At 43.4% G+C, this 26,112-nt stretch overlaps 1 protein-coding gene across 4 annotated transcripts in view; it reads left to right on the top strand.

The window, feature by feature from the left end:
- The window catches only part of F13A1 (coagulation factor XIII A chain), a 191,889-nt gene that overhangs the window by 118,687 nt on the left and 47,090 nt on the right, over positions 1 to 26,112 (top strand). Inside the window, exons 6-8 of one of the 4 annotated variants that reach the window (XM_017746922.1) lie at positions 11,251 to 11,373; positions 13,236 to 13,406; positions 19,307 to 19,495. In XM_017746922.1, the coding sequence (XP_017602411.1) occupies positions 13,259 to 13,406; positions 19,307 to 19,495 (337 nt within the window). In that variant the 5' untranslated portion in view covers positions 11,251 to 11,373; positions 13,236 to 13,258. Of the gene's footprint in view, positions 1 to 11,250; positions 11,374 to 12,234; positions 12,361 to 13,235; positions 13,407 to 19,306; positions 19,496 to 26,112 lie in introns of those variants that run through there. The other 3 variants (XM_017746923.1, XM_017746921.1, XM_008643448.2) reach the window with 3 other exon arrangements.

The following is a 26,112-nucleotide window of genomic DNA, read 5'->3' on the forward strand; positions in this document are numbered from 1 at the left end:
GCCCCTCGTGAACAAAGTTAAACCTATGGATAACAGACTTGCTTTGCTTTTTTTTTTTTTTTCCTTTTTTTTTTCTTTTTTCTTTTTTTTAATGTAGGCTGCTGCAGGCTATGGCTTGGCCAGATGATCTAAGTGATGCCAGTGATATCCTGGCCCCATTTGAAGTATCTACTGAATGACAGGTCCAGTATATATTATATATATATAGTCTGTTGATGCAGACTGAATTCCAGTAATGACCCATACCTGATGGTAACATGGCTGGAAAATGGTTACAATAGCTGCTGTCAGAAGCATATGGGGCTCTCTCCTGACTTGCAGTATGTGCTGTTCAGGGCCCTCATGTGCCGGTGCCAGAGAGGCACATGAGCAAGCAGGAGGTTTCAGTTTGATCAGGCTGGCTGAAAACTCCTGCTGTTACCTCCAGCTTGTAAAGAACAGTTTACGGCAAATTTGGTTGCTCCGCAGTATTCTGCTTTTAGGGTTTTTAAAGTGCAAATTTAAAAATTTTCTTGCCAACTCATTTGAAGAGCCCTTAAGGCCCATCCACCTTGCTCTATTTTCTGTCTTTTGATAGCTGCCACCTTGCTGTGCCCACCATGGCACCAAGGCTGGCAGCCTGCTTAGCCACGGAGCCTTGCCACATGGCATGGATTTTGTGTTGGCTGGTGGTGACACTGAGCCATTTCAGTGGGGAAATCTAACAGCAGCAGCTGGAGTTAATGAATCCTACATCACCCAGGATCAAGGACAGGAATCCCAGAGCTCAGAGGGTTTTCATGGAGGTCTGCTGCAATCTTGATGTGTGAGTGAGTGGAGGAGATGAAAGCACATCTGGATGAACTAAGGAATACATAAGCACTGGAATTCTAATTAGTTCAGTGCTTGTGCATTAGTTGATTTGTTTTGGTTTGGGTTTTTTTTCCTATCTCTTTTTAAGATTTGCTTCTTTTTCTGGGTAAGGAAAGATGACTGGTACATATGGTTAGATGTTTCTCTGGTATGATTCTGTTACTGTGTGTGGGACCTTTAAAAATGGAGTGTTCCCTAGGCTGTAGCTTAGCAGTGAATGCTATGCATCAATGCAAGATAGCCCTTACAGTCAGTTACACTCTTGTTTGTTTCCCATGTAGTTGTTATTTCTCTCCTTGCTTGTTTGATCTAATTTGAAACAAAAGCTATTCTGGTTGTAGGAAATTTTGATCTAGGCATTCAGGAAATGGAACAGGATTAGATCTGTGGAAAGTATAACTGTGAAAATCCTACAAGAACAACATGTTGCTTCCCCCACCATCCTGTCTAAGTCAGGTCTGATCAGGGTGTCTCCTCTGTACCACCCTGACCTACCTGTTAGGAGGACAGATTCTGAACTGGATGATAATGGATTTTCTTTCCCCTTCAAAATCACTCTCTCCAAATTAAGGTCTGTATGTTATAACCAACACTCCAGTCTAGAAAGCTGAAGTGATTCCTAGCTGCAAAAGTAATATTTGAATTCCTGATAATGAGATAATATGTGAGAAGCCACCAATTTCTTTAATCCAGATTTACTGGATGAAAGCCTCAAATATGAGTGGTGTATATAAAGGAGCTGTGGGTCTTGCCTGCATTACAGTTTGGGAATTGGCTTGCTGCATTATAGTTTGGGAACAACAGACTTGGTAGCCTCTAAGCTGAGCTCAGCCTCACAGAGTGCCTTTCTGGGGACTAGTTTATTCTGTTTGTTGTACCTTCCTGTCAAATGTGATGGGAAATCAGTGATGAACAGGAGGTCCCTAATCTCCATGGATACTTGTCTCTGCACGGTGTCAAAATCTGAGTTGGCTGTTAATTTTCTCATACTTTACATATGACTAATTTACTTAGGAAGGGAGGGAAAGGAAGGAGGTTGTTTGAGATTAAAGTAAAAAATGAGAGAAAAAATTTGGCAGTGGTTCTCAACTGTAGCTGCTGGGAGGCCTCCAGAAGCCTGTCCCATACCTGCATCCCCCAAGCTTGCTGTCAGCTCTCACGCTTTGTTCTGTGCTCGGAGGAGGGTCTCGAAGGAACACAGCTGCTGCAGCTGCTTGTAGACCAAAAGGTGACCTTTGAGTAGCTGAGGAATTATGCATTATTTAGTGCATTCCTGGCTAAAATGGAAATGAAATGTTTTCATGAGCAGAAAGATTTGTTTGTCCTTTTGCTTGCATGCATCCTTTTTGCATCACACAATAGTGTGGCGTGCACGCCACTCCTCACCGTTTCTTTGGGGTAAAGTTTTTGGTAAGATACTGAAAAAACACTGTTTACTAGAAGGACTGTACAAGCCAAATGTAATAGACTTCAGTTTAGAGGTACCAAGTTTGCAAAAAAACAACTTCTATTTAAATAATGTGTAGGAGTGAAAGCTTCCTGGTGAAGTGTATGTCTTTAGACTATCAGCTGATACTGGTAAGTACCATGACCAGCTGTTGCTTCAACATGAAGTGTTTTGCTTCTTTCAATTAATCAAGAGTCTCTTGGAAGTTGCCATAGCAGGACATTCATTACAGGGAGGTTTAATGAGTAGAATATTTGTCATTTGCATAGAGAGAGGCTTCAGCAGTGATAGCCAGGTACTCAGTCACTCTGTGTATCTGTTGGGTGAAGGAGGGGAGGCAGATGGGACCAATTTTTCACAATGTCTGACATTAAATTTCCCACGTGGTCTTCCAGACAGAGATTCAAAGAGGCTGGAACCTCCCTCTCCTGATGACTGTGAATGAAGACTGCAGTATACTCTGCTACAAGTCCATCTGCTCTTTAACGTTATTAAAAAAAAAAACCAAAAAAAACAGTGTGTTTTTACTTTGAATTTTCCAGCACCATTTATGAAGGCTCAAAAGGGATATTATTCATATGTTTCAGATGAAGAAAGCTGAACTGTCAAAGTAACAACAGACTTGAGAATAGCCAGTATTCTCCAAGGCATCAGTATTTAGAAGGACCTGGGAAAAGATCCTGTGCTTACCAGGAAATTTCACTGATCTCATCAAGCCCCAAAACACAGGAAGGAGAAAAAATCTGCACAAATGAAGAAGTGCCCAGCAGACCATGCTATCTTGTTGAAAACCCCAGTGGTAAAAATTGTTCATAAAATGAAAGGTATCTGCTTCTGTGGGATTATTTTTAGCAGTAAAAGAGTAGACAGTGTAAGACAAGTGAAGAGGGATTCCATAATTCCATAAATAACTGCAAGTGTTTCAGTTACATGTTTGGCATTGTCTTAATTGTTACAACAAACAGCACAAGATGACAAAAATTTAACACCTTTCTACTCAGAAGATAAACTGCTCTTAAAAAAGAGAGGAACCTAACTCATCTCTATGATTTCTAGTATCCCAGTTAATTAAAATGGACATGACTGGAGAAGCACAGACACCTGAGCAGCTTTCAAGACACTTTTCTGGCATATTCTTACTGACTCCAAGACCTTATTTCCAGCCACAGTGTCTGCTCATCTTAAGCCAACACCCTTCAAACCAACCTTCCCCAAAGGATCCAGCAGATATGGTCTGAGAAAAGAGCTGAGCACAAGCTGGTAGGTTCTCACTGCAGGGAGTTTTAAGTGCTGTGGGATTTAGTCAAACAGTAAAGTACAAGCTTCTATGATGACTCATCTGGTGTAAAACTAGTGCTAAGTATTGTACATAATTAAGACAACATTATTACAGTGAGATGGCACTTCTTTTTTTGGTGTGGTTAAAGTCTTGAAAAGGTGTAATGTTTTCAGCCTTCAGAGCTGTGAAGATGAGGAGTTCTGATAGGAGTTTGTTCTAAAAGATATCATGGCTCCAGTGAGTTTAGATCATAATTTGCGTTATTGCTGCAGCTTTGCATGCATACTTCTGTTGCCTTTGTGAAAAGCTGTGGTATTTGTGAGAATAAACACGACCTTAGAGTCGTGTTCATTAGATAACACTTGCAACACTGGCCTCTCTACACATTCCAAGGGTTTTCATAATTTTTATACCCACAAATCAAGCATTTCATTTTGAACCACATTTCTTGAAGAGGTCCTATTGGTTTTTCAAGTAACAGGCGCAAAAAATTATATTTGCCATTGAATGCAACAGAAAATGCTGGTGACAGTAGTGTCACTGAACTAGAGATTCAACAGTTGAACACTGACTGTCAGCAGGTACAGAAGTATTAGTAAGACATTGTCCCTACCAATGGGAAAAGTTGAACAAGTAGGTCATTCCAATTTGCTCATTTGCCCCAACTTTTTCCTTCAGAGGTCCACAAATCAACTTTGCTTTTAGTGAATGCATGTTCCTGGTTAAAATGTATTGTATAATAATAATGCCAAGAAATTCAGCTTATTGGTCATTCTAAAGCCATTTGTTCAAGTTACTTGGTTCTCATTATCCTTGACTAGAAACTCTGTGGTGCTATGATATTCTTTCTCTTCATTGATTGTCTGTGACTTGCGAGGGAGAGGTGGTAAATCCGACTGCAAAATGGTGACATGGGCCATTTTAAGGGACAGGACTTTAAAAGAACCCATTTCCACCTGTGTGTTCCAATGGATGCCTTTGAAGTATGCTTATGCTCTTGGCTACTCCATCGGCTACTTCTTCAACCTAACTTTCACCACTTTTCTTATAGTTTCCTAACATGCTGTTTATACCATGTTTCATGCACATCTCCAAGGAATTATTTGTGTAAGTTACAGGAACTACAGTCTCAGGACGAATGCCAGGCAAACAGTGAACTTGGGGGAAGACATGTCAACTACAGCCAGTAAACCCTTTCTTTTTGTATGAGTTGAACAAACTATAATATTTTACAAGTCTGAAGATTAAGAATTCCAAGAGCCTTTCTGAAAAAAAAAAAAAGATCATTTAATATAAAAGATCAATTCCTGTTTTGTTTGTACTGCTGCTTTCCAGATGAGTTTCCAATCTATTAGTGAAGCAGTAAATGCTCCCCCAGCAACCAACCATCGATGTTTTGAAAGCAGTGTAAGGCTGTTGAAGAAAAGGGCTTGAAAGGAAAAGAGTGAAAGATCATACCATTCCTATGGTAGCTGCAAGAGTTTGTGAAGATTGCAGCTGAGAGAGAAATGGGCCAGAGACCAGAGAGAGACCAAGGCATCAAGGACAAGGTATCTGCCTGCAGAATTTTGTCCTAACATGCCTTCTTGCAACCTCACAGCCTAAACAGTGCAACTAAAACTTTGTAGGGTTGATCTGTCAGGGGCACACCATCAGAGGTGGAATTGTGTGAGAGGATGGATAAGTCTCAAATGGAGAGAGCACCTGTTGACCATGGTTATTACCTTGGACTTTGTTCAGCCCTGACAGGATTTACAGAGACTCTGGATGAGTAAGAGAAGTACTGTGCATGCCTATTCTTTGTATCATAGGGTTTTCACTTCAGCGGAGGGGCCAGGGACCTTGCTGTGGGTGCATGCCTGAGATGCACTCTCAGCTGCTCTGACTTTTATCTTTATTCCAACCATGAGCTCACTACAAGCCCAAAGGGAAAAGTATTTGTATTCCACTGTGCACATTGACAGTAATTTTGTGGATGCAGCACAGCACTGTAGAAAGAGACAGGTATATGGAGCATTTAGAAGGCAATAATTTCTTCTAACTTTTTTATTATTTTTTTTAGGCACACTGCAAAGGTTATAGTGGGAATAGCAAAGGAAAGAACTTGCAGACTTCACAAAAATCAAAGCCTACAGCTTGTGCTGGATGGGTTTATTTGGCACACATCTGTGATTATGAAACAAATTTTGAATTGCTTTTGAACTTCATCTGGATAATGATTCATTCTTTTGATTTCGCTTTTCCCTCCAGAACATCCGCCATTAACAATCCAACAAGTTGCAATGTTGTGCAATCCACATTTGAACCTATTTCTCAAAAGATTGCACATTTCCTTGAATAAACAATTACTCAGCTCATTTGCTCAGAGATAAGGTCAGTCTCGGGACTGAAAAATGAATCAACAACCTTCACTGGCAACCATGTTTGAAAGGGTCAAGAAGCAATTGCAGTAGAAACATGTTAAACTGCAACTTCATGTTGCAGAAATGCAACATCAGCAGGCAGCTTGAGTGTTTCTGTACAAACAGATATTGTACAGCCTTGGTTTGGTTGAGTTGAGCCCATTACAGGGTTTAGGCACATGCCTGAAGATGGAATTACACGACAGAAGTTAAGATGTGCTTAAGTGTTTTGTTGTGTATGGGCCTACACACTGCATCTGTGTTTGTATTAAGAAGAAAAGCTGTTCTACAAGACATTCAGGCATTTTAAAATATATTTTTGTTCTGAACTGGAACAGGAAGTTTTATCTTTTAATGAAATTTAGGAGATCTTTAATTCCAGAAATCTTGTAATTGAGCATACTTGAAACATTCTGTGTCAGTAATGTTGAAACTATTTGAGACATTAAGATTGAAATATTGCATGTCCACATATGTTACTAAATTAATTAGAAGCAACTGCCGGGATTGCCTGGGTATGTATTACCACTGCCTGGATACAGAAAAGAGCTGTGGTCTGGTCTAGCTTCTTGGCTGAGATGCAATGTTCCATGAACATGCTTCTCAGCTGAGCAGTACAACAAGGGTATTCATCTGTGTATAAAGTAGACCCGGACCTACTAAACCCTGCTCAGTCCAACTGGACTTAGGTAGGGACATCTCAAGTGTCTTGTACTAGGTCTCTGCTGCAAGTGCTTCAGGAATGCAGGACACAGACCCTGTGCTTGTGCTTGTAGGTGGTTTGGGTCTTCCTTGGCTTGTTGGTTCTGCCTTTGATGTATCCAAGATGATTCTTGGCAAGTCCAGGAGACATGGTAGTTTGGACACAGCACCATCATTTGCATCTGATGCTGTACATGATAAATGAGCCCCTCTGGAGCTGAGGGCTGCAGCTCTACAGTAACCAGCCTGGGTGCAGAACTAAGCTGCAGCTACTTAAGGTCAAGCTGAGTCTTTGCAGGAGCTTTAATGTTCCCTACAAGCCTGTTCTGCCATAAACATCCCACTACCTGAGGACTGCAGCCTGGCTTTAAACTTAAACCCTAAAATTTTAAAGTCAGAGCTAAGCATGTTTTGGTAACTTCTTACCAACTATATTACCAAAATCAATTGCCATTCTCTTGAAAAAGTTTCAGTATTGTGGAATCAGCCTTCACTATAAGGAGACTGATGTACTGGACAAAATTCAAGCAGCTCTGTGAGTATATAGCAAGAATGATAGACAAAGTCTTACCACACTGAATATGCTGTTTGTTCTGCCTCTCTAGATATAGTGGCTGTTCGAAAGGGGGTAGATACCTGGGAATAGTGTGTGAATGGGAATCATACTCTGTTCCCCTCTGTTTCCCCTGCTCTTCAAGTTACAGTCTCTTTTCTCAGTCTTATTGCATGACAGATCAAGTAGGGTTGATCCCCAGGCCAAGAGCTGGTTTGGGTAGGTGGGCTTAAGAAAACTGAAACAATTGCTTTAGATAGGAATATTTGCATGGCCCAAACATATGGTACCCATGGTGAAATTTATTCAGACAAATGTTTTACCTAAAATGGCCTTTCCTGCTTAAGTCTCTAGGTAGTTATGGCATTGCTTGGATGTCCTGCCCTTTTCTTCTGGGGTTGAAATAACTATCTGAGGTCCATAGCCTTTCTGTCCCTGTCAGCCTCTGGGTCAGCTGGCCAGCAGAGAAGTTGTCTAATCCCATTTTTGAGAGATGTTCTTTCATCCTTTAAGTCCTCAACTCCAGCAAAACATAAACCAGTAGATTTAGCTGGAGACTGTGAATATTGCCCCTTATGACAGACCCCTCTGCCCTTGCTTGACTTCTCTCTTACTCTTCCTGTAAGAAACTAGGGCAGTCCCTATAATCCAACCAACAAAATTCTTTGGGTTCAGATCTGATTAAGAATAGGAGCAGGAACCTGGATTCTATGTTCATAATATTTATTATTATTATTATTATTATTATTATTATTATTATTATTATTTTGCTGCAGTTACTACGTGTATTGTTATATTTCTGTCTGAAGAAACAGAACAGCTTCACAAATGAGTATAAAAAGATGCATGTGTTTTCCCAAACTTGTATGCATTTTACTGTAATCTGACGCTGACTGTAAGAAATACATTTTATAAAACTGGCAGTGGCAGACTTTTTCTGATAGAAAAAAAATGTATTGAACAACACACTGTGTATCACTGATAGTGACTTGCAGCAGTATTTCTATAAAAGTAAAGGATAATTTAGTACTTGAAAGTTAGGCCTCAAGACCAAAATAAAATGCTTTTCTGTTTCTGTACCTAGCCTAGGATATATCTCATCTCACTGCAGACATCAGCAGTGTAGACACATATGGCAAAACCCATCACCCCAAGCTCCCTTTGCAGTCAATACAGGGAGCAGGCACTTTTAGGCCATGATTCATCTGACCTATTTACATGTCTGCTGTAGGAGGAGATGAATCACTGCCTAGACTAGATCTGTGCGGAGGATAAAGGGAGCCTAAGATGGCCAGCACAGATGTAGATGCTTGTAAAGATCTACAGTTTGAGTTTAGGTTTTCAGTTTGGAACAACAATTTTTCAAAGAAGAGTAAAATTTCCTAAGCTGTGTTTTCCTCGAAAAATATGTGTATGAAGATATACATATATGGTATTTTTCTTCCTGCAACAGAAACATTTGCAACAATATCTTTTGAACACTGGCCTTATATCCCCTTCCAAATGTTCTGCCATCTGAAGAGCTGCCATTTTATCTCTCTCTGCCTCTGCCCCACACATACAGACATGTACACATACCATATTTCAGAGCTGGGCCTTCTGAATTTTCAGCATTAACTTAAAATATATTGCTCTGTGTGTGGCAGCCAGAGCTGCTGCTACACACAGATATATTAACTGGGTTTGTTTTTTTAAGAAAACCAAAGAAAAATATGCAAACCAAACCGCCAAACGAAGGTTTCTAAAATTTCCTTCTTTAAAAATAACATTTTTATTAGTTTGGTTTTTTTTCTTCTAACATCTGCTCTACCCTGCCTGCAGCTTTGGTGAGGCAGAGCATCATAGGAAGAGGAACATGAATTTCTGGGAGACAAGTACAGATGCAGAGGAAGCAGGAAGACAAGACTTGATCATCTAAGAAAGAGTGCAGGTTCCTAAGTAAAGCTCTGAGATGACAAGAGAGAGGCACAGTTGTGTTATTATGTATAGAAGGTCAGAGTTGAGAGAGTCTGGTTTCTCGAGGATGATGTCCTGGCAGGTACTCCTGTGCACATGCTGTAGTATAATGTTCCAGTGCATCCGTACATCCATCCACACTGCAAGTGGCACGGGGGTAACATTTTAAAAAAAGAAGAAGAAATGAAACTACCCTGTTGGAGAGCTTTACAATGCTCAGCTGCTCCCGAGGAGTGCTTGGTGTAGCTACAGCAGGCAAAACATCTCCCCCATCTAGACACTGGCACACAGCACAGCAACCCATTTATGTGAGCACCTGGTTGATCAGTTTGCCTGTGACAGATCTTGGCATACCCTCTCCTCTGGCTGTAAAGCTTTACTGACTTGTGTGTTTTTTCCCCCACAAATTCTTGTCTGGCATGGGAGGACTTGGAACAGAACAACACTGGCTCTAGCAACAACAGGAAAGTGCATTTTAGATAACCCTTTAGGGTGCAAGCTTTGCAGCCATTTAAGGGCTTTTCTGTGGGGTTAATGAGGAAGGGCTGTCCATCATCCAAAGTCTACTGCTGTGGGAAGGGTGCCTGTGACTGCAAAGGTCTTTGGCAAAGGCCATGAGCATCTGAAAGCTGCTCTGAGAAATGGGTATGGGCTCACAGTTCCCCACAGGGTGCAGTGTAGAAGCGGCTTCAGGAAGAGAGCGCTCTTCCACTGGTCATCCCAGTGCATCATTCATTAAACATAACGCCCTACAGGAAAATCAGGGTTTCGTGCTTTCTGTACCCCCTCCTGCATCAGCCCTGACGTCAGTAGTTTGGAACCACGGAAGTTAAATTAAGGCCAATGCAGTCTAATAGGCAAGGGATAGCAAATGCTAAGAAGTCAAGGTAATGAGAAAATACCTGCCATCTGGAGCTGTCATACACATGAATTTACATCTCTCCCCACGAAATAAATAAATCACAGCCTACAAAACATTACTCTCCCTGGATGCAAAGTCCCACTCCTGCCACTGCCACCAAAAATTTTGGCCTCCCGACTTTCTGCGTGGTTGGTGGCTTCTGCCGAAAGCCCCAGGGTGACGTTCCTGGGTGCGGGGAGACATCTGCAACCGCTGCCTGCTCAGGCGCGATGGCTGGAGCGGGATCTGTTCTGCTGCATCCACTCGCTCCAGTCCTCACTCTGACGGAAAGTTTTCCTCCTGGCTCTGACAGCGCTGCAGCCACTTGGGGAAGCACATGACTTCCTTGGGAGAAGGTGTTTCTTATTTGTGTTGCAGGCCTCCAGCAGGCATGGCACCGAGGCAATATTTATATCAGTTTTTGTAACATCTTTGCAGCAGCTGCAATTTTGGGAACTGAAGTGCTGGCTGGAAGTGGAAGAGAGAGGCACAAAGCACAACATGCCACACAGAAATGTGGATGCAAGGGGAAGAAAAAAAGAAAAAAAAAAGTAAAGAAAAGAAAATTGGCAACCAGCCTCCTCCCCCAGAAAGCTCATTGTGTTCCCGGGTGCCAGGGGTGCTGCTTGCTCTCCAGATGGTTACCACAGGGCCATCTGTGAAAAAGTGAGTCAATGGCAATTGCAGCTTGGGATGCGTGTGATGGGATCAGATCTGTCCCCTCAGGGTGCTTGCACTCCTGGGGGAGCAGGGCAGGGGAAGGGGAGTGCTCCAGCCAGGTGGCTTTCTGTGCTACAAGCCAAACAGTCTTCAGCAGTCTTCTTGTACCCTTCAGCTATGAGAAAGCGTAGTGCAACACTTATGCGCAGGTAACCAGGCTGCCCCCAAAACTGCTGCAGCCCCATGCTGTGCCTTGGCAATCAGCCCTAGCAAGCTCCTTATCCCAGCTGCAGTGCCATGCTGCTCCCAGGTGCCCAGCTCGGATCTCTGACCCACACTCTGCAGGTGTCCTGACCTCTGTGGAACCACCTTGCTGTGGCTGGGAAACCCACAGGGAGGTAGGATGGAGGTCCTGTCTTCCAGATGATTTACTTGCTGCTTCCCATTACAGGAATGTGACTCAATTCTTTCCTTTTCTGCCCCCTGGCTTGATTTCAGTGGTGTTTAGCCAGGGGAGGTTTGAGGCTCTGGTGCTATGGGGTGAGAAGACATAGCTGCCTGAAAGACGGTAGAATCCTCTTCACTGTGTCTCCTTGTTCCTTCATCTGCCCTGCAGCAGAGGTGAGTAAGTGCCCTTGGTGGGTCCCATGTATGTAAGAGGGGCTGTCCACTGCCCATGAATGTTCTCAGTAGGTGGTTTCTACCTCTGCTGCCAAACAGCAGCAGCTGGCAGAACATAGGCCTGCCTGAATTCTTCCCTGTCCATTGCCTTTTCTCCATGTAGCTCCACTGGCCTGTGGAGTTGTCTGACAGAGGAGGTGTCACACAGTCCCCAGTTACCTTAGAGCTTGGTGAAACTGAAGAAAGTTGACATGAAGTTGAAAAGCTCCCACAAGCTGCTGTCCCAGACCTGTTAGGTGATGCACATTTTATCATGGGCAAGAGCTGAAGATCATTTGACCCAAATATAGCTGTGTGGTGCAAAATACCTTCATTGTCCTGGGCAGCACAAGGTCTCTAGAAAAAGCTGGGCTGACAATGAGCTCTCCATGTTCATGTGTCCTGCAGTCCTCTGAAAGGACTGCTGTGAGGACTAAGCAAGGGAACCATCCCTGTGTCTGCCTGGGAGGACCCTTGAAAACCTGCACACGAAGCTGCATCATAGGCTCCCTGAGGCAGACACCATCAAAGTCTGGCAACATGGTAAGCATGGCTTCTTGGACTATGTCTGTCAGAAAATCCTCTCCTGTCTCCCACTTCATATGCTCTTGTGCCATAAGCACTCCTACTTTGTCTCAAAAAGAACTGCAACTTCAGTGCCCAAGTTGTTTCCTTAGCACAAACACCCTGAAATGCTCCTGGTGAGCAGAGTTGCAGTGAGACAGGCAGGGAGGGGAGGGAGGAAAAAAAAACATGCCAGCTGTGGTGGCAGATCCTCCGAGGTGGCATGGGGAGGGCTTGACAAACCTTTCAGCACTGTCCTATTGCAACAGGAAGGAGGAGGATATACAGAGGTTACTTAAAAGCCTCCAACTTTTTCCCTGCTTCCATTGCACTGCAGAAATTCTGCAAGGGAGAAGGAAAAAAAAAAGACTATCTGAAAAGAAGGTACCCTTGATAACTAAAAAACCCCTTCCTTTTAGAGCTTACTTCTCTTAAATAATTTCTACATTTTCAATTGCTGTTTTCAGGGGCTTTGGGAAGAAGTTTTCCTCTCAGTCATTAATATTTTCTTAGAAGGGTGGCACGGCTTTTTTACTGCTACATGCTTACACTGAAATAGATGTGAAAGCAGTTTTGAGTAGCTCAAAAAGAAGTCTCTGATCAGCCTACATCTAAGATTTCCCTTAAGGACATTAGTGGGAGAGAAATAAGTGGATAAGTGCTTTTTTCTTTTCCTTTTTTTCCATTTACTCCCCTCTCTCTTCCCCCCTCCCCCTCTTTTTCTCAAAAGTGGATTGTCTGGGTGCATAGGGACAAAAATACAATTCTCCACTAATCATCCACAGACTGTTGTAGGCTGTAGTATTTGGCTTGATTGAAGTATGACTTATAATGCCATTTTTATTAGGGAGAGGTAGTGTGTGATGCACTTTCTGAAAATATAATCTGCTATTTTGGATTCAATAATGCTGTTATGGAGTATGAGAGAGTGAATGATTTTCCAGTTCTTTTACCTGAAACTTCCTAATGTTTTTAGTGCCTTGCTTCTCCTAGGCAAATACTTCTGTGTTAGACTTCCCTCCCCTTCTCCCACCCCCTCCTTCTTCTCTTATTCATGTGTTTTGATGAACACAAAATGCCTTCCAATCCTTAGAGAGCTGTACTTATCATTAGACTGATGTTTTCTCCCTCTCAGGTTTTATTTAAGTAAGTCAAAATTGTGTAGCTCACTGACACCCCACATTGCTTTTGGCTTCTCCCATCTTGCATGTACCATGCTAGCTCATGTTTGCTTTTTCCTTGCACTCTTTCTTTCATAGTATTACACCTTCTTTAGTACAGGATGTCTGAAACAATGAGCACTAACGAGGAGAAGAAACTTCCGTTGAACGGGAGAAGAGCCATCCCACCAAACAACTCCAATGATGAAGAAAATGAGGTCCCTGAGATGGAGGCTTTTGGATTGATACCTAGAGGATTTAATCCTAGAGGTACAGTGTACAATTAAGCCATAAATTTATTTTTACATCTTCCATACTCTTCTCAGCACAGATCTGTGAACTAAATCCAAACCACTTTTTCCTTACATCTTTCCAACTCAGTTTTTCTTGCTGCTTATGGGAAAACTTACTGAAACCACCTGTATGCATGGAAATGTTAACACGGGTTATGAGTAGGGAAAACGAGGAGTGGAGAAGCTGAGTGACCAATTTTCAGCTTGAACTGTGAGACTGGTTAAAAAAAAGGCAAGAATGGGTTTTCCCAGTTTGATCGTAATCACAGAGTTACTTTAGGAATCTGCTGGCTTCAGGCATGGCTGTGGCAGCATTGGAGTAAAGGGCCAGAAGGAGTCTGTACTCTTAATGGCCCTTCTCATTTATATGGCCTTAAACTGCCTGTGAAACTGCTGCAAAATGTTGTCTCTCAGGGAAAACTTTTGCTATAGACATTCAGCTCACTCACAGAAAATAGCATGAGACTAAAAGGAATACCCATATGATTATTTATTCTCCTGTGAAAAATGTTTCAATCATTTGACTGGGAAAACAAAACAACGTCATGGTAGAGGATAGACAAATCAAAGTTTTGTTCCCAGTGTCAGCTCTTTGGAGTCAACCAGAAATAAAAAATATGTAAGATTTGGTTAAAAGAAAACAGGATTAACTTCTGAATGACTCACTAATGAAATGATGTTAAATTTTTTGCCTATTTGAATTGAACAGCAGAACTTGTTGAACGTGGCAGCTCAGGGTAGCTGGATGTAATACTACTTAATGCTCATAGGGGAATTTTCAAGAGTTGAAGGAGTGCTTAACAAATGTGGACAAGAATTAATTACTGAATTTCACACATTGGGAAGCAGGCAAAGAGATTTTAAGCAACAAGTTGCAAAGCATTATTTCTGTAATCCTAATCATGTGCCTTAGCCACCCTCCCCACATGCCCTGCCCCACCCCCATTTAGCACACACACATTTCTTTTAAAAGCATTTATTTTTAAAAAATGCCTGAGAAAAGCAACTGGCATGTTAAGACTGCAGAAATTTTGCTTGAACCTATTCTGACAACCCTGTAGCTCTGGGGCAAGTGTGTGTGTTTAAATTGTCAAATGCAATGCAGTGCAGGTCCTGGCTAGACACTGTTTCAAACCTGATATGCTCACCGAAACTGGAGATGTTTAAGTGTGGGATACCTTAGAAGGAATGCAGCCTGTAGCTAAAGCCCACCAGTACCAGGAGAAAGATTCCTATTGCTTTTTGATGTGCTTCACATCAGGCTCTTAATGAAGTGTGGTGCTTGTGGGTGGCAGCCTCCTGCTTTTCAGAAATGCAGTGGCAACTTAGGAATGTCGGGTCAAGTGAGTTGAGGCAGCAACCCAGCATGTCCTTATGGTGATGCTCCTGTTGAGAAAAACATCCCTTGTCCAAAGCAAGAGCTTGTGTGGACATTGGGTAAACTTGGCTATGGGACTGGTATGGCTGGAAAATAAATCTGTGTGTGACAGCAAAATTCTTTTTGTACATCTGGATCAGCTCTGCTGTGCAATTCTCTCCAATGCTTGTAGCAAAAATATGCAAGGGGTGACCTGAAGGGTCACTGGAAAGGTTCCTGAAGGGACTGCAGCAGTGTTCCTGTTTTGGTGCACATCAGCTGTGATCTAAGCCGGTGCTACCAGCTGATGTTAGTGTGGTCCCTGGACATATTGTTTGGGGTAGGACGCTTAAGTCACCTGTCAGACCACGTTAAAGGTTTATTGCCCCATGGTGCTCAGCCTGACATTCAGGAGCTGAGCTTGCCCCGGAGCACTCTCAGTGCTGTGCTTGGGGGATAAAATGAGTGTCCACGGGTAGAGCAGGAGCAGCACAGCACGACGGGGCTCTAGAGCTGTGAGCACATCCTGGCAGAGAGCTGCTTGTGACACCTTCCCCTTCTCCTGCACACCCCTACACTTCTGCTTTGTCCAGATTTTTCTGTAGTGTTTCCCAGATTTTGTTGCCATAATACACTGAAAAAAAGTGTGCAAATGCTTTTATCTCTCCTGTTACAACTGAGGTGTTTTCTAGCCTTTGGACACCTGCTATAAACATCTAAACACCTGTGTCTTCACCTGTGTCAGATCATAGTCAACACCGAGCCATCCAGGGAGTGGAAGTGAGGGCACAGGTTGTCCAGGGAGTCACTGGACGTCAACTCCATGGTGATCTGTACCCTTCTCTCAGCTTCACCGACTGCAGCAACCAGCCATCAACTGGCCATAATAAGAAGTTACATACCAGGCTCACATCATTTAGATGCCTAAATTTAACTGAATTCTGCCCTTGATCTGTGCAGTGTAGGAGTCTACAGCTGAGCTAGTCACCCTCGTTTCCCTTGACAGCCAACAGAAAGAAACAGGCATTTTTAGGGTGTGATTCATTTGACCTATTTTAGCTACTACTCTCGGATGAGGTAAGACCCTGTGCTTGCCTAGCTCTCTGCTGACACCCATTTCTACTCCGCTGAATCACAGCCGGGACGAGCACGGCGGCCGCCAGGGCCGGCTGCGTCCCCAGCCCGGTCAGTGGGCTACCTGCTGCTGGAGCCGGCTCGCCTGCGGGAGGAGATACTCCCGAGGGGGACGGAGCGCTTCTTCAGCGAGAAGCCTGTGTCCCCGGGAACATCCCTGTGCCGTGTCCTCCCTCTGGCTCGTCCTGGCCAGCTCATCTCACCACAGTGTGTCGTGAGTGGGCTCGGCGGGAGGACGCAGCCCTGCCACCCCGCCCTTCTTCGCAAAGTCCGGCGACTCGCCAGGCATTCGTGCTTCCCCTGCTAGCGGAGTGATGGGCACTTCCTTTGGAAATTCACGCTAGTTTTTTTAGTAACTCAAAGCCCTTCCTCTCTGCTTGTCCGAGGAAACCTGATGTTTGAAGGCTATTCTTTTTATTTGAAAAACTGCTCAAGCTTGTGCTCATTTATTTCCCTGCAAGCATAACATTATAAAAGCTTTAAGAAATCGCACTGCTGCCTCTCGTGCAGCAAACCTTCTTGCACTGAACAACAGAACAGGCTACAGGCAAACCCTCAAGTGGACCTGACTTCAAAGGAGGCCTCGATGGCCACCTGTCAGTCACAAATAGATGAGCATCGCCTGGAGCTTTCCTTTGGATCACACCCTGATGCTGGTGTTAGCACATCCCATTACCCTGCTCATGTTTTGCCCTCTGTAATTACCATTACTGTAATTAGCACAGGCTCAGCCATGGCTTATCTTCGTCTGTCAAGCTTAATGTACATTTTAACACTGATACCAAAAATGAAGTATGTTTTCTGCAGATGTGTATGGCTGTGTTCTGACAGGAGCCATATAAAGTCCTGTGGTAAAATGAAGCAAATGCTGAACTGAAAGCCCCGGGTGGTTTAGCTCTGCCGTGCCTTGAAGACATGCAGAGGAAGGGTGGGTTCACTATTGCCTTTTATTGCAGAACAGGAGATGAAAATAAAACAAACACTCAGTTCTGGTTTTATGCCTTCTTGGAAGGAGGGAGAAGCTGAGCCAATTTCTTATTGATACTTCACTTCTCACAGAACCCCAAAATACACAGCTTTTACCTGTAGTGCTTTCCGCCCAGATGGGGTTGCGACATATAAGGGGAGGGACTCTCCCCTGCCCCTGCTTTAACCCTGTACTGGGAATTCCTGCCTCGTGTAATTGAATTGTGAATTTTGTCAGCATTTTTGAGACAGCATTGGTAAGTTTTTCAAGGAGGGAGGTGAAGACATGCCCTACTTCAGAGAGGGGCAATGAGAAGGATTTCTGAGCAAAGTGTTTCATGCAGACATCTCTGTAACTTCAGCCAGTGCTAAAGCCAGTGGGTTTTTACAGAAGTTACTCCAGAAGCTTGATGAATTGAGCAGAGAATAACAATAACATTGTCATGGGACTTTAGGCCTGACTCAGGATTGAACAGAGTATTCCAGCCTTTTTGCAGATTAGGGCTAGCAGGAGGCAGATGGTTTTGCGTTCAGTTATGCAGGGCTTTTCCATGAAAGGTTCCTTATCTTTCTGTGTCCTCAGGCATATTCCTTTCCTTCTGTTTCCTAAAAGACACGGCTAGGGATCTGAGGGGTGATGCAAGCAGGAGTGGGACCTACTCCCACTACCATTACTCCCCTGTCTCCCATTAGCTGTTGCCCAGAGCCCAGGCTGGGGCAGGTAAAGGACCATGCTTCCCATCCAGGGAAGGTGCTGACTGCAGGGCTCTGCTGCTTGTCAAGAACTGACAAATTAAAACAATGTGCAGAGCTCTAGTCTGAGCTTCTCTGAAAGGGGCCGTGTTCAGCCCTCAGTGACTTGAATGTCCGACTCATTTACTGGGCACATCATTCTTGCTCACAGTGTGCTTAGCAGAAGGCCAAATTAGCCACCATCACAAGTACACACAGCTCCACCAGCTGCTGTAAATGTGCACCTCTTTTTGCCAGGCATGAGTTTGGCTCTGTCACTAAGTGTAAAATGCAGGAATTAGCTTGTTTCTAACCGTCTGCACCTGGAACAACAAGCTGAGAGCTGCCAATCTAGCTTTACTCTTCTGTCTCTCTCCTGGTAGTGACTAGTAATGGACCTGCTCCTCCTGGCAGAGGTTTCATGATTATGTGCCTAAGCATGTAGGCAAAAGAACGATATCCAGTTCCTTTTCATGTGGTTTTTCATAGTGTGAGAATACTCCCATTGTGCAGATTCATGGTGTGGTACAGTCATGTCGCTTATGGTGACTGCGAGCACCTGTGGCTATCCCAGTGCCACCCCACACTGGTCATTAGCTGAACAAACTACTTCCAGTCTGCTATAACCCTTTAGACAGCCCTAAATTGAAGGGAGCAAAGCTTTTCCTGTGCATGTTGTAGATACCTACTGCTGCTTGCCTGTAACTCTATGCTGTAATTGTATGCTGTAATGTTATATTTAGTTTTCATAAGAAGACACTAATAACAGTGGAGATGTACTGAGAAGCTGAGTCTAGACACATGCAGTACACCCAAACCTTATCTAATACAGGCAATCCAAGCTCTCAGCTGAGTGCAAGATCATTAACTGCCTCTCAGGCTCTTCAGCTCTCAGTACCAGTAGCATTTTGCAAGCAATGTATTTAAGTGTCACAAAGCCTTTGTGAATTTGCATTTTACAAGGTAGGGGCCTGCAAGAAAGGAGACACGATGCCCCAGCTGTCAAAGCCCCACTAATTGCTCCCGTAAACTTGTGACAGCAAGGCCCAGACTTGAGCAAAGCTGATGCCAATGGAAAGTTGGGGGCCAGACTCTCCTTGGGGACATTCACCTTCCAACACCTAACTACTCTGTCTGTGGTTGCTTTCACCATGCATTAGAAGCCTTGCAGCCTCTGTGAAAATGGCAGGTTGTTACAGCAGGGATTACTGTAACACGCATATATCAAACCAGGAGTCCCGTGGAAAAGAAGTATATATGGATGGATTCTTGCTAGATGTTTCAGAGATCCTTATTTCTCCAGCCGCATGGCCGGGGCTCTGCTCAGGAACTCTCACAGTCACGGGACCCGAGGGTCCTTCTGCCTGCGCCGGGGAACACAAAACAACCAATGGGGAATGAGGCTGACCAGCGGCAGGGAAACCCCGTGTCTCCCCCACCAGGACCCATCTCCCAGGGCTACATGGCAGGGGGGGAGACCCCAACAGCTGGTGGACAGAGAAGTGTCAGTCCAAAAGTCTCTGCTCAGCCAGGAGCATGTAAGCCCCACACAGGTCCAGCATGCTCTTGTTGCATGGTGTCCCTTTTCCGGAGAAGGGGAGGACATGGCCTCTAATGATGTTGATACCAATACTGACATTTCAACACACTGACTCCTTCCCCCTCTGTTCATCTATGTGTCTCTGCAGACTACCTGCGTGTTGAGGATATTTACATGTTCAAGGACCCTCATGAGATCAACAAGCAGGAGCACCACACTGACAAGTACTACAACCCCAAGCTGATAGTGCGTCGGGGACAGTCTTTCCAAATCCAGATTTACTTCAACCGGCCCTACAAGCCAGAGACGGACCAATTCTGGCTGGAGTTTTTGATGGGTGAGTGCCTGGCAAAGGTTGTGTCTTATCGGTAAAGCAATAGTCTCTCATAAACATGAACACAGCAGAACTTAATGGCTGGGTCTTTTCCTGTTATGATTGATAAACCATAAAAACAGGCCTAGCCATAGGCAAGGAAGTGTTTTTCTAAACAGGGTTTGAATCCTTTCTTGAGAAAATCAGCAGAATTTTGTGTGAGAGAAGAAGGAGCAAAATGTGGGGGTTTCTGTTTCGTAAGAAGCTGTACTTTTTTGAGCTTTCAAAGTTGTATCTGGTTAATGCTGTATGGCAATGCTGACAGGTAGGTGGAACAGGAAACATCTTTTGTTACTGTTTAGGAGATGTAGGGAGGAGGAGTCTGTTGTTTGCGGTGGGAGGGGTGAGTGTATAAACTGAGATAGCAAAATACTGATTGCATAAAGAGGGGAAGTTACACAGGGTGGAAGAATCTTGCAACTTTTCAGCCTGCATTCACAAGCAACTTAGTACCAAGAGAGAAAGTTCAGTGACTGTAATTTTGGACCAGAAACAGAACTGTGAATCATTACATCACTAAGGTTGGAAAAGACCTCTAAGATAATTGACTCTACATGTTACCCTAGCACTGCCATGTTTACCGCCAAACTATGTACCCAAGTAAGGGTTGTGATTCCACGACTTCCCTGGGCAGTCTATTCCGATGCATGACTATCCTTTCAGTGAAGAAATTTTCCTTAATATCGAATCTAAACCTCCCCTGGTACAACTTGAGACTATTTCCTCTTGTTCTATTGCTTGTTACCTGGGAGAAGAGACCAACCCTCTCCTTGCTATACCCTCCTTTCAGGCAGTTGTAGAGAGTGATGAGGTCTTCCCTGAGCCTCCTTTTCTCCAGGCTAAACACCCCCAGCTCCCTCAGCCACCCCTCATAGGACTTGTGTTCCAGACCCTTCCCCAATTCACTTGCTCTTCTCTGGACCTGCTCCAGCACCTCAATGTCTTTGTTGTAGTGAGGGCCCAGAACTGAACATGGGATTCGAGGTGTGGCCTCACCGGTGCTGAGAGACTTACTCAGGACAATTTGAGAGACTTTCTTGATTTATTGCTGAAAGAGCAAGAGAGTTTTTTGCCTCTTGCTGAGAAGTCTTCATCAGAGACCCAGGTCCTAAGGTGCCTGTGTACTCATTGAAGGTACAGGACTAGAGAAGAGCATGACCTCATATCCTCACTAGAAAAGGAGAGAAGCAAAAGGGTTTCCTGCTATGCTCCAAAGTTGCCCCCAGCAAATACTGGTCCCTACAGCGCAACTCTGGGAAACCCCCAGCTTAATCTAGATTCATTTTGGAGTTTCTGTGTTAAGACATCAGTGTTCCCCTTATAAAGTCTTTAAAGCAGGTTATAATTGGTGTTTTAATTTACTTTACTGTGAGATGCAGCTCTGAAATTTGTAATGCTGAGTCTTTTCCATCATTGAATTATGATGATGTGGCCATTTATTAGATTTGTTGCCTTCTAAAACTAGATGGGTGTTTATCTCTTAAACATATGTGCAGTGAAAATGTTACTGTCTGCACATTTTTTTTCATGGGTCTCTTCTTTCTAATTTAAATTAGGGTTGGAAGGCATGTTATGACAGTCCAGTGAATGATTGGCTGAACAGCCACGAGTGCCTTTAAAAATTTAATATGCATAAATATCATTAGTTCTTTTGGGATTTAATTAAATTCAAGATTGTTCCCTTAATCTTTATATGTTTAAAACAAACAGCTGTATCAAGAAGAAGTGGAAAATGGAACATTTGGTTTTTATTGCACTCTGTGCAGTTTGCATTTGTTTTAATCAGATATTCTATATTGGAAGAAGAAAATTAACACTTCTTTTGACATTGCACTATCTGATTAAGAGAACACATTCACTTATTTTTCTGTTGCTCTCTCCTAACACATCCATCCATGGTACCTTGAATCTCTAAGCATGGGTAAAAATACTCTCATCTTCAGCCATGGTAGGAATGGGGTTAAATACAGTCTGAGCCAGGGGATTCTCTGCAATAAACACAGCTCTGAATGATTCCTTTGGAGTTAGCCCTGAGTCTGTGGTGGAATTCCCCTCTCTGTTCCCCTCTCTGTTCTTCACTGTTGCTGTCCTTCCTGTGAAATGTGATGGGTGTCCATGTGTGGTGGCTGACAATCAGCTGCAGGAAAGTGCTGCAGATACAGGATGATGTTCAATGCTATTGCCCTCCCCTGCTTTTTAAGTGTCTGCTTCTGTGAACACCACTGCCCTCTTGTTGCAAGGACTTAGCTCACAGAGATTCAGTCGGGAGGTGTTCAAGCTCCTCTTCTGGGAACTGGTCAACATTCAGCACTCTGCAAATGTTTCTCTTTGTGAACATGTGGTGAAAATGCAGTATATTTGTTCTCAGAGGCTAGCAACAGGAAGCAAAACAAAAACAGTCCACAATGGAGAAGGAAAATTCAGAAATCACATGCTTGACCCTTGCTACTTCTCCTTTTAGTATTAAGTCCAATGTTTAATGCTGAGAAGAGAAAGGAAATTTATCTTAGTTACAAAAGACAACTGCCTGCTGAATGTCTCAGTGCTGTGCTCTCAAACCTTTCGTCACAGGGAGATGTGGCCATTTTCATCCAGTTTTTTTCAGTTTGTCTTCCTGAAGAGCTGGCACTCACCTCCTGTACTCTTGTACACCTCTTGTACCTCTTGTACTGCCTGAACAGCAGAACCCAGTCCAAAGCTCTTGCCCAGGCTGCCTGTGAGCAAGGGGGAGAGGCAGGCACCTCCAAGCAGAGTTTAACCCTGCTGTCTTAAAGTGGGATGAACTCTCTTCTGGATTTTTTTTCCTTCCTCTATTGAGTCTCTCTCATAGACCAGACTGACTTCTAGAACATTGAAGGCAGGAGAGGTGAATCCTGCCCTTTGGTACTGTCAGGCAGAAGCTATCCATAGGGAGTGGCTCAGACAACAGCCCTAGAGCAGAGGCAGCTTGAGCTCAGAGAAGCTTTTTGTACTGAAAGGAATATACCTTCTAGGAATGTGCTGAGTTTGGGAGATTAAAATGATGGACACACAGAAATATTGGCAGGCTGTTGTAAGATGACCTTTCCAAGGAGCACTCTGTCTGCCTGAGCAGTAGATTTCAAATGGTGCAGCAGAACTGTTGAATAGAATAACCTAGATTGGAGGGGCCTCCGTAGGTCTCATCCCTAGCCCTTGGTCAAAGCAGGTCCAGCTTCTCCAGCATCTCTGGGTCTTTCCCTGTGAACAGGTTTTGAGTATCTCCAAGAGTGTGGATGTTGCCCCAAGCAATGTGGACCAGACTGTCCTGAACTGCAGAATTTTTTGAGTGGTTCAAGGTTCTGTTCTCATAAGGTACAAAGATACTCTATAGGGATGGCTGGCTTTGGCTCCCAGGGAATTCAGCTGGAGCTGGGAAAACTTGAAGTCTCCTTTTGCAGGGCTGTGCCTGCAGTGGGGGCTGTTTATACAACAGTGCCTATGAAGCTATTCAGAAGTTATTAGTTTCCAGCTCTGGGAAATTTCCCAGAGTTGACATTAATCCATCACAGAATTTTTATCCATTAAAGACTAATTTTGATCCTGAAAAATGTGACAGTTGTAATGGATTGATCATGTGGGTGTGCACAGAATTATTCTATTTCCGTTATTCCCTAAAATTTCCCTTCCCTTCTCTTTTTTTTTTTCCCTATTTTTTCTTCTTTTGCATCATTAAAAAGATGATTAATGAAGCAAGTAAAGCAAGTAGAGACTGCTTAATCCTTCTAACTGATAATGAATCAAGGGTACCTGGGACAAATGCTTCTTGTGTCATATGAAACCAGGTCTGTAACACTCACAGAACAATCTTTAATTACAATCTTATTTAATCCACAGTCCATTTAAATAACATTTACACAGAATTTAGAATTCATGAGTTAAATTGTATAAACAAATATATATATATATATGTAAATATATAAATACATATGTGAATATATGAATAATTCGCCCCAATCTCTTGAAAGTCACTTTTACAGATATTCTTCTGTGATGGGTCCTTATGATGGAAGTCATTCTTGCTTTAACAGACTGTTTCCTGTAGAGTCATCAGTGGTGAAACTGACTGAAATGCTAATGTGAATTATCATAATTCAGTTTTGCACATAATCCTTCATTAAATTAGGACCATAGTTGCCTGCCAAAGTATGGAACACAATGAATGTGCCAAAAAATCCACATGGAAAAATATCCACTTATAAAGAGTAATTGGATGTAATTCCAGTTCTTGTGCTGGACCTCAGCCCTGCCACAGTACCTATGGTTTGAGAGCTGCTCCATCACCACATATTTCCTTTGTTTCTGCCTTCTGCCTGGTTTTTACAAGAAGAAAGGTGAGCATCACCACTTGGGAGATACTCATTTTGTTGCTCTGGAGTTGAGATGAAAGAGCCAGGGGAAGTGCGGATGCTGTGCTTACATCTAGTTCCTCACAGTGGGAATAATTTCAGTTTGTTTGGAGCCTCAGCCAACCCGGACTCCTTCACCCACCTTGATCTGTCCTGACTCCTGCCTTTGTGGTGATGGGGATATTTTGTGTTCCTCTTTGCTTTCCACGATGCAAGGCTTAGCCTGGCTGAGCACAGCTCCCACACCTGGGACAGCCAGTTTGGTGTGAGTGCTGAAAAGTTTCCACTGGCACTGCTGCACTGGTAGGGATTTCTCTGAAAAACAGATGAATGGGGAGATGAGTTTATACAGCCTTCACTCTTGCTTTTAGTAGTAGTTTCCAGTGCATGGCTGTAAATCCTTGTAGGGCTGATGAATTTATATGTTCATCCTGACTCTAATGATGTATTTCCCCACATCCTCATAAATTGTTGTCTATTTGTGTTTTCCTTAAATGGCTTCATAAATCCATATATATTGGTCTAGCCCTAAATGTCATTATGAACGTTTTATTCATTGACGCACTTCTGGAATGACCATAAATTCCATTCCCCCAGGCTACCATCACCTTTCCACACGTGTGCATGTGTGGACACCCACGCACCTGTCCATATGCTCTCTTCAGGCTTCTATAAATCATTGGCTTCTGGCCTGAGATGAGAGGAGAGACTTACTGCTCATTTTTCCACAGTCTTCCCAAGCCAGCTCCAGAGGGATAGTTAGAAACACATCAAAGAAGCTAAGAACATAAAGATGTTAGAGCTGATCCCGTACGGCTTATTTAGGTGACACCAAATTCCCACTTATAGTCAGAGGGATAGCTGAGTTCAACTAAATAACTAAATGTCCAGTCCAGGATACACACACCAGAATCAATGGAGCTCTTCATACTGTCCTACAGTGTCCACAGCCTTTCCCTGTTTTCACAGCAGAGTTGGGCCAGGGATGATTCCAGTGTTATTGAGATTTTGGTGATTTTGTCAGACAGTAATTCTGCCTTAGTGGGAAGTATTTCTACCTCTGCTCTTACCTGTCCTCCTCAGCAGCTCTGGGCAGGGCAGGTTGTAGCCAACAGAGGTGCTGGAACATGAGATATCCCCCAGCACTTGGGATGGGATTGTCGAGCTGAGTTCTGACTCTGGGTAAAAGTTTCTCTTTAGAAAACTTCGGATCTTCATGTTTTAGCAGCTTTCTTGGCACTATCAAGAGAACTAACTGGTCTAGAGGACACAACATGTTGATGTGTAACAACATTGCGTGTTTATTAGATCCCTGTTTCACAAAGAACAACAAAAAATTGAGCAGAGATACAGAAACACCTCATGGTCTAAACTTGAAGTCTCATTTTGTGATAGAAAAAATAATTTATTAGCAGTGGAACATATTTCTAGAGATTGACTCCCAACAGACAACAGACTTGTTTGCCAGCTCTTAGCAAACAACAAACCTCTCCACTTTCTGAACAAAAGCATTGGGGTATATTTTTCCTCCTCTCTGGAATTCCCAACCAGCCCCCAGAGGAGCAGAGAGGAGGGAGTCCCTCGAGGTGCTCTATAAATGCAGTATTTCATGCAAAGCAATCTTTATCATGCCAACTTTTGCACTGCTGCAGCAGCATCAAGTGGCACATAAAATCTAGCTGTATTTTTTAGTTGTTTTACTAGCTAAGGTGTGTGGCTCTGATGTGTGTTTTACAATTGTAAAGTGCTAGAAACATTCACTGCTGGGACAGAGTGGCCAGATGTTAAGTATTCATAACTGGAGCCATGAGGAAAACTTCTTTCTAGGTATTTGTGTTTACTACATCTCCAAGTTTGTATATAGCACTTCTGAAGGCAATGGAATTTGGGGGTGGAAGGAACCCCGATGAGATGTTAGAAATTAGAGACTACTGCTTTTAAGAAAAAATTCTTTCTTCTTCTTACTGCTTTTGATTGCTTGGAATTTTATTAGAGCATCTCTCCTGTTTCTTTATTCTTTATTTTACTCTGTGTTCCCTGTCATGAATCCCATGTGCTAACACCCATCTCCAAGGCTGCTTGCTATCAAAAGGCTTGCCTCTGCTACACTGTACAGCAGCTGTACTGGTGGCTTCCAGATCAAGCTTATTTATCAACATGTCACAATTATTATACTTCAATGTATGGCATTGAAATAGGTTCTTTACCCTTTAT

Source organism: Corvus brachyrhynchos, unplaced genomic scaffold (genome assembly GCF_000691975.1).
Source record: "Corvus brachyrhynchos isolate BGI_N302 unplaced genomic scaffold, ASM69197v1 scaffold100, whole genome shotgun sequence".
NCBI classification, from domain to species: Eukaryota; Metazoa; Chordata; class Aves; order Passeriformes; family Corvidae; genus Corvus; species Corvus brachyrhynchos.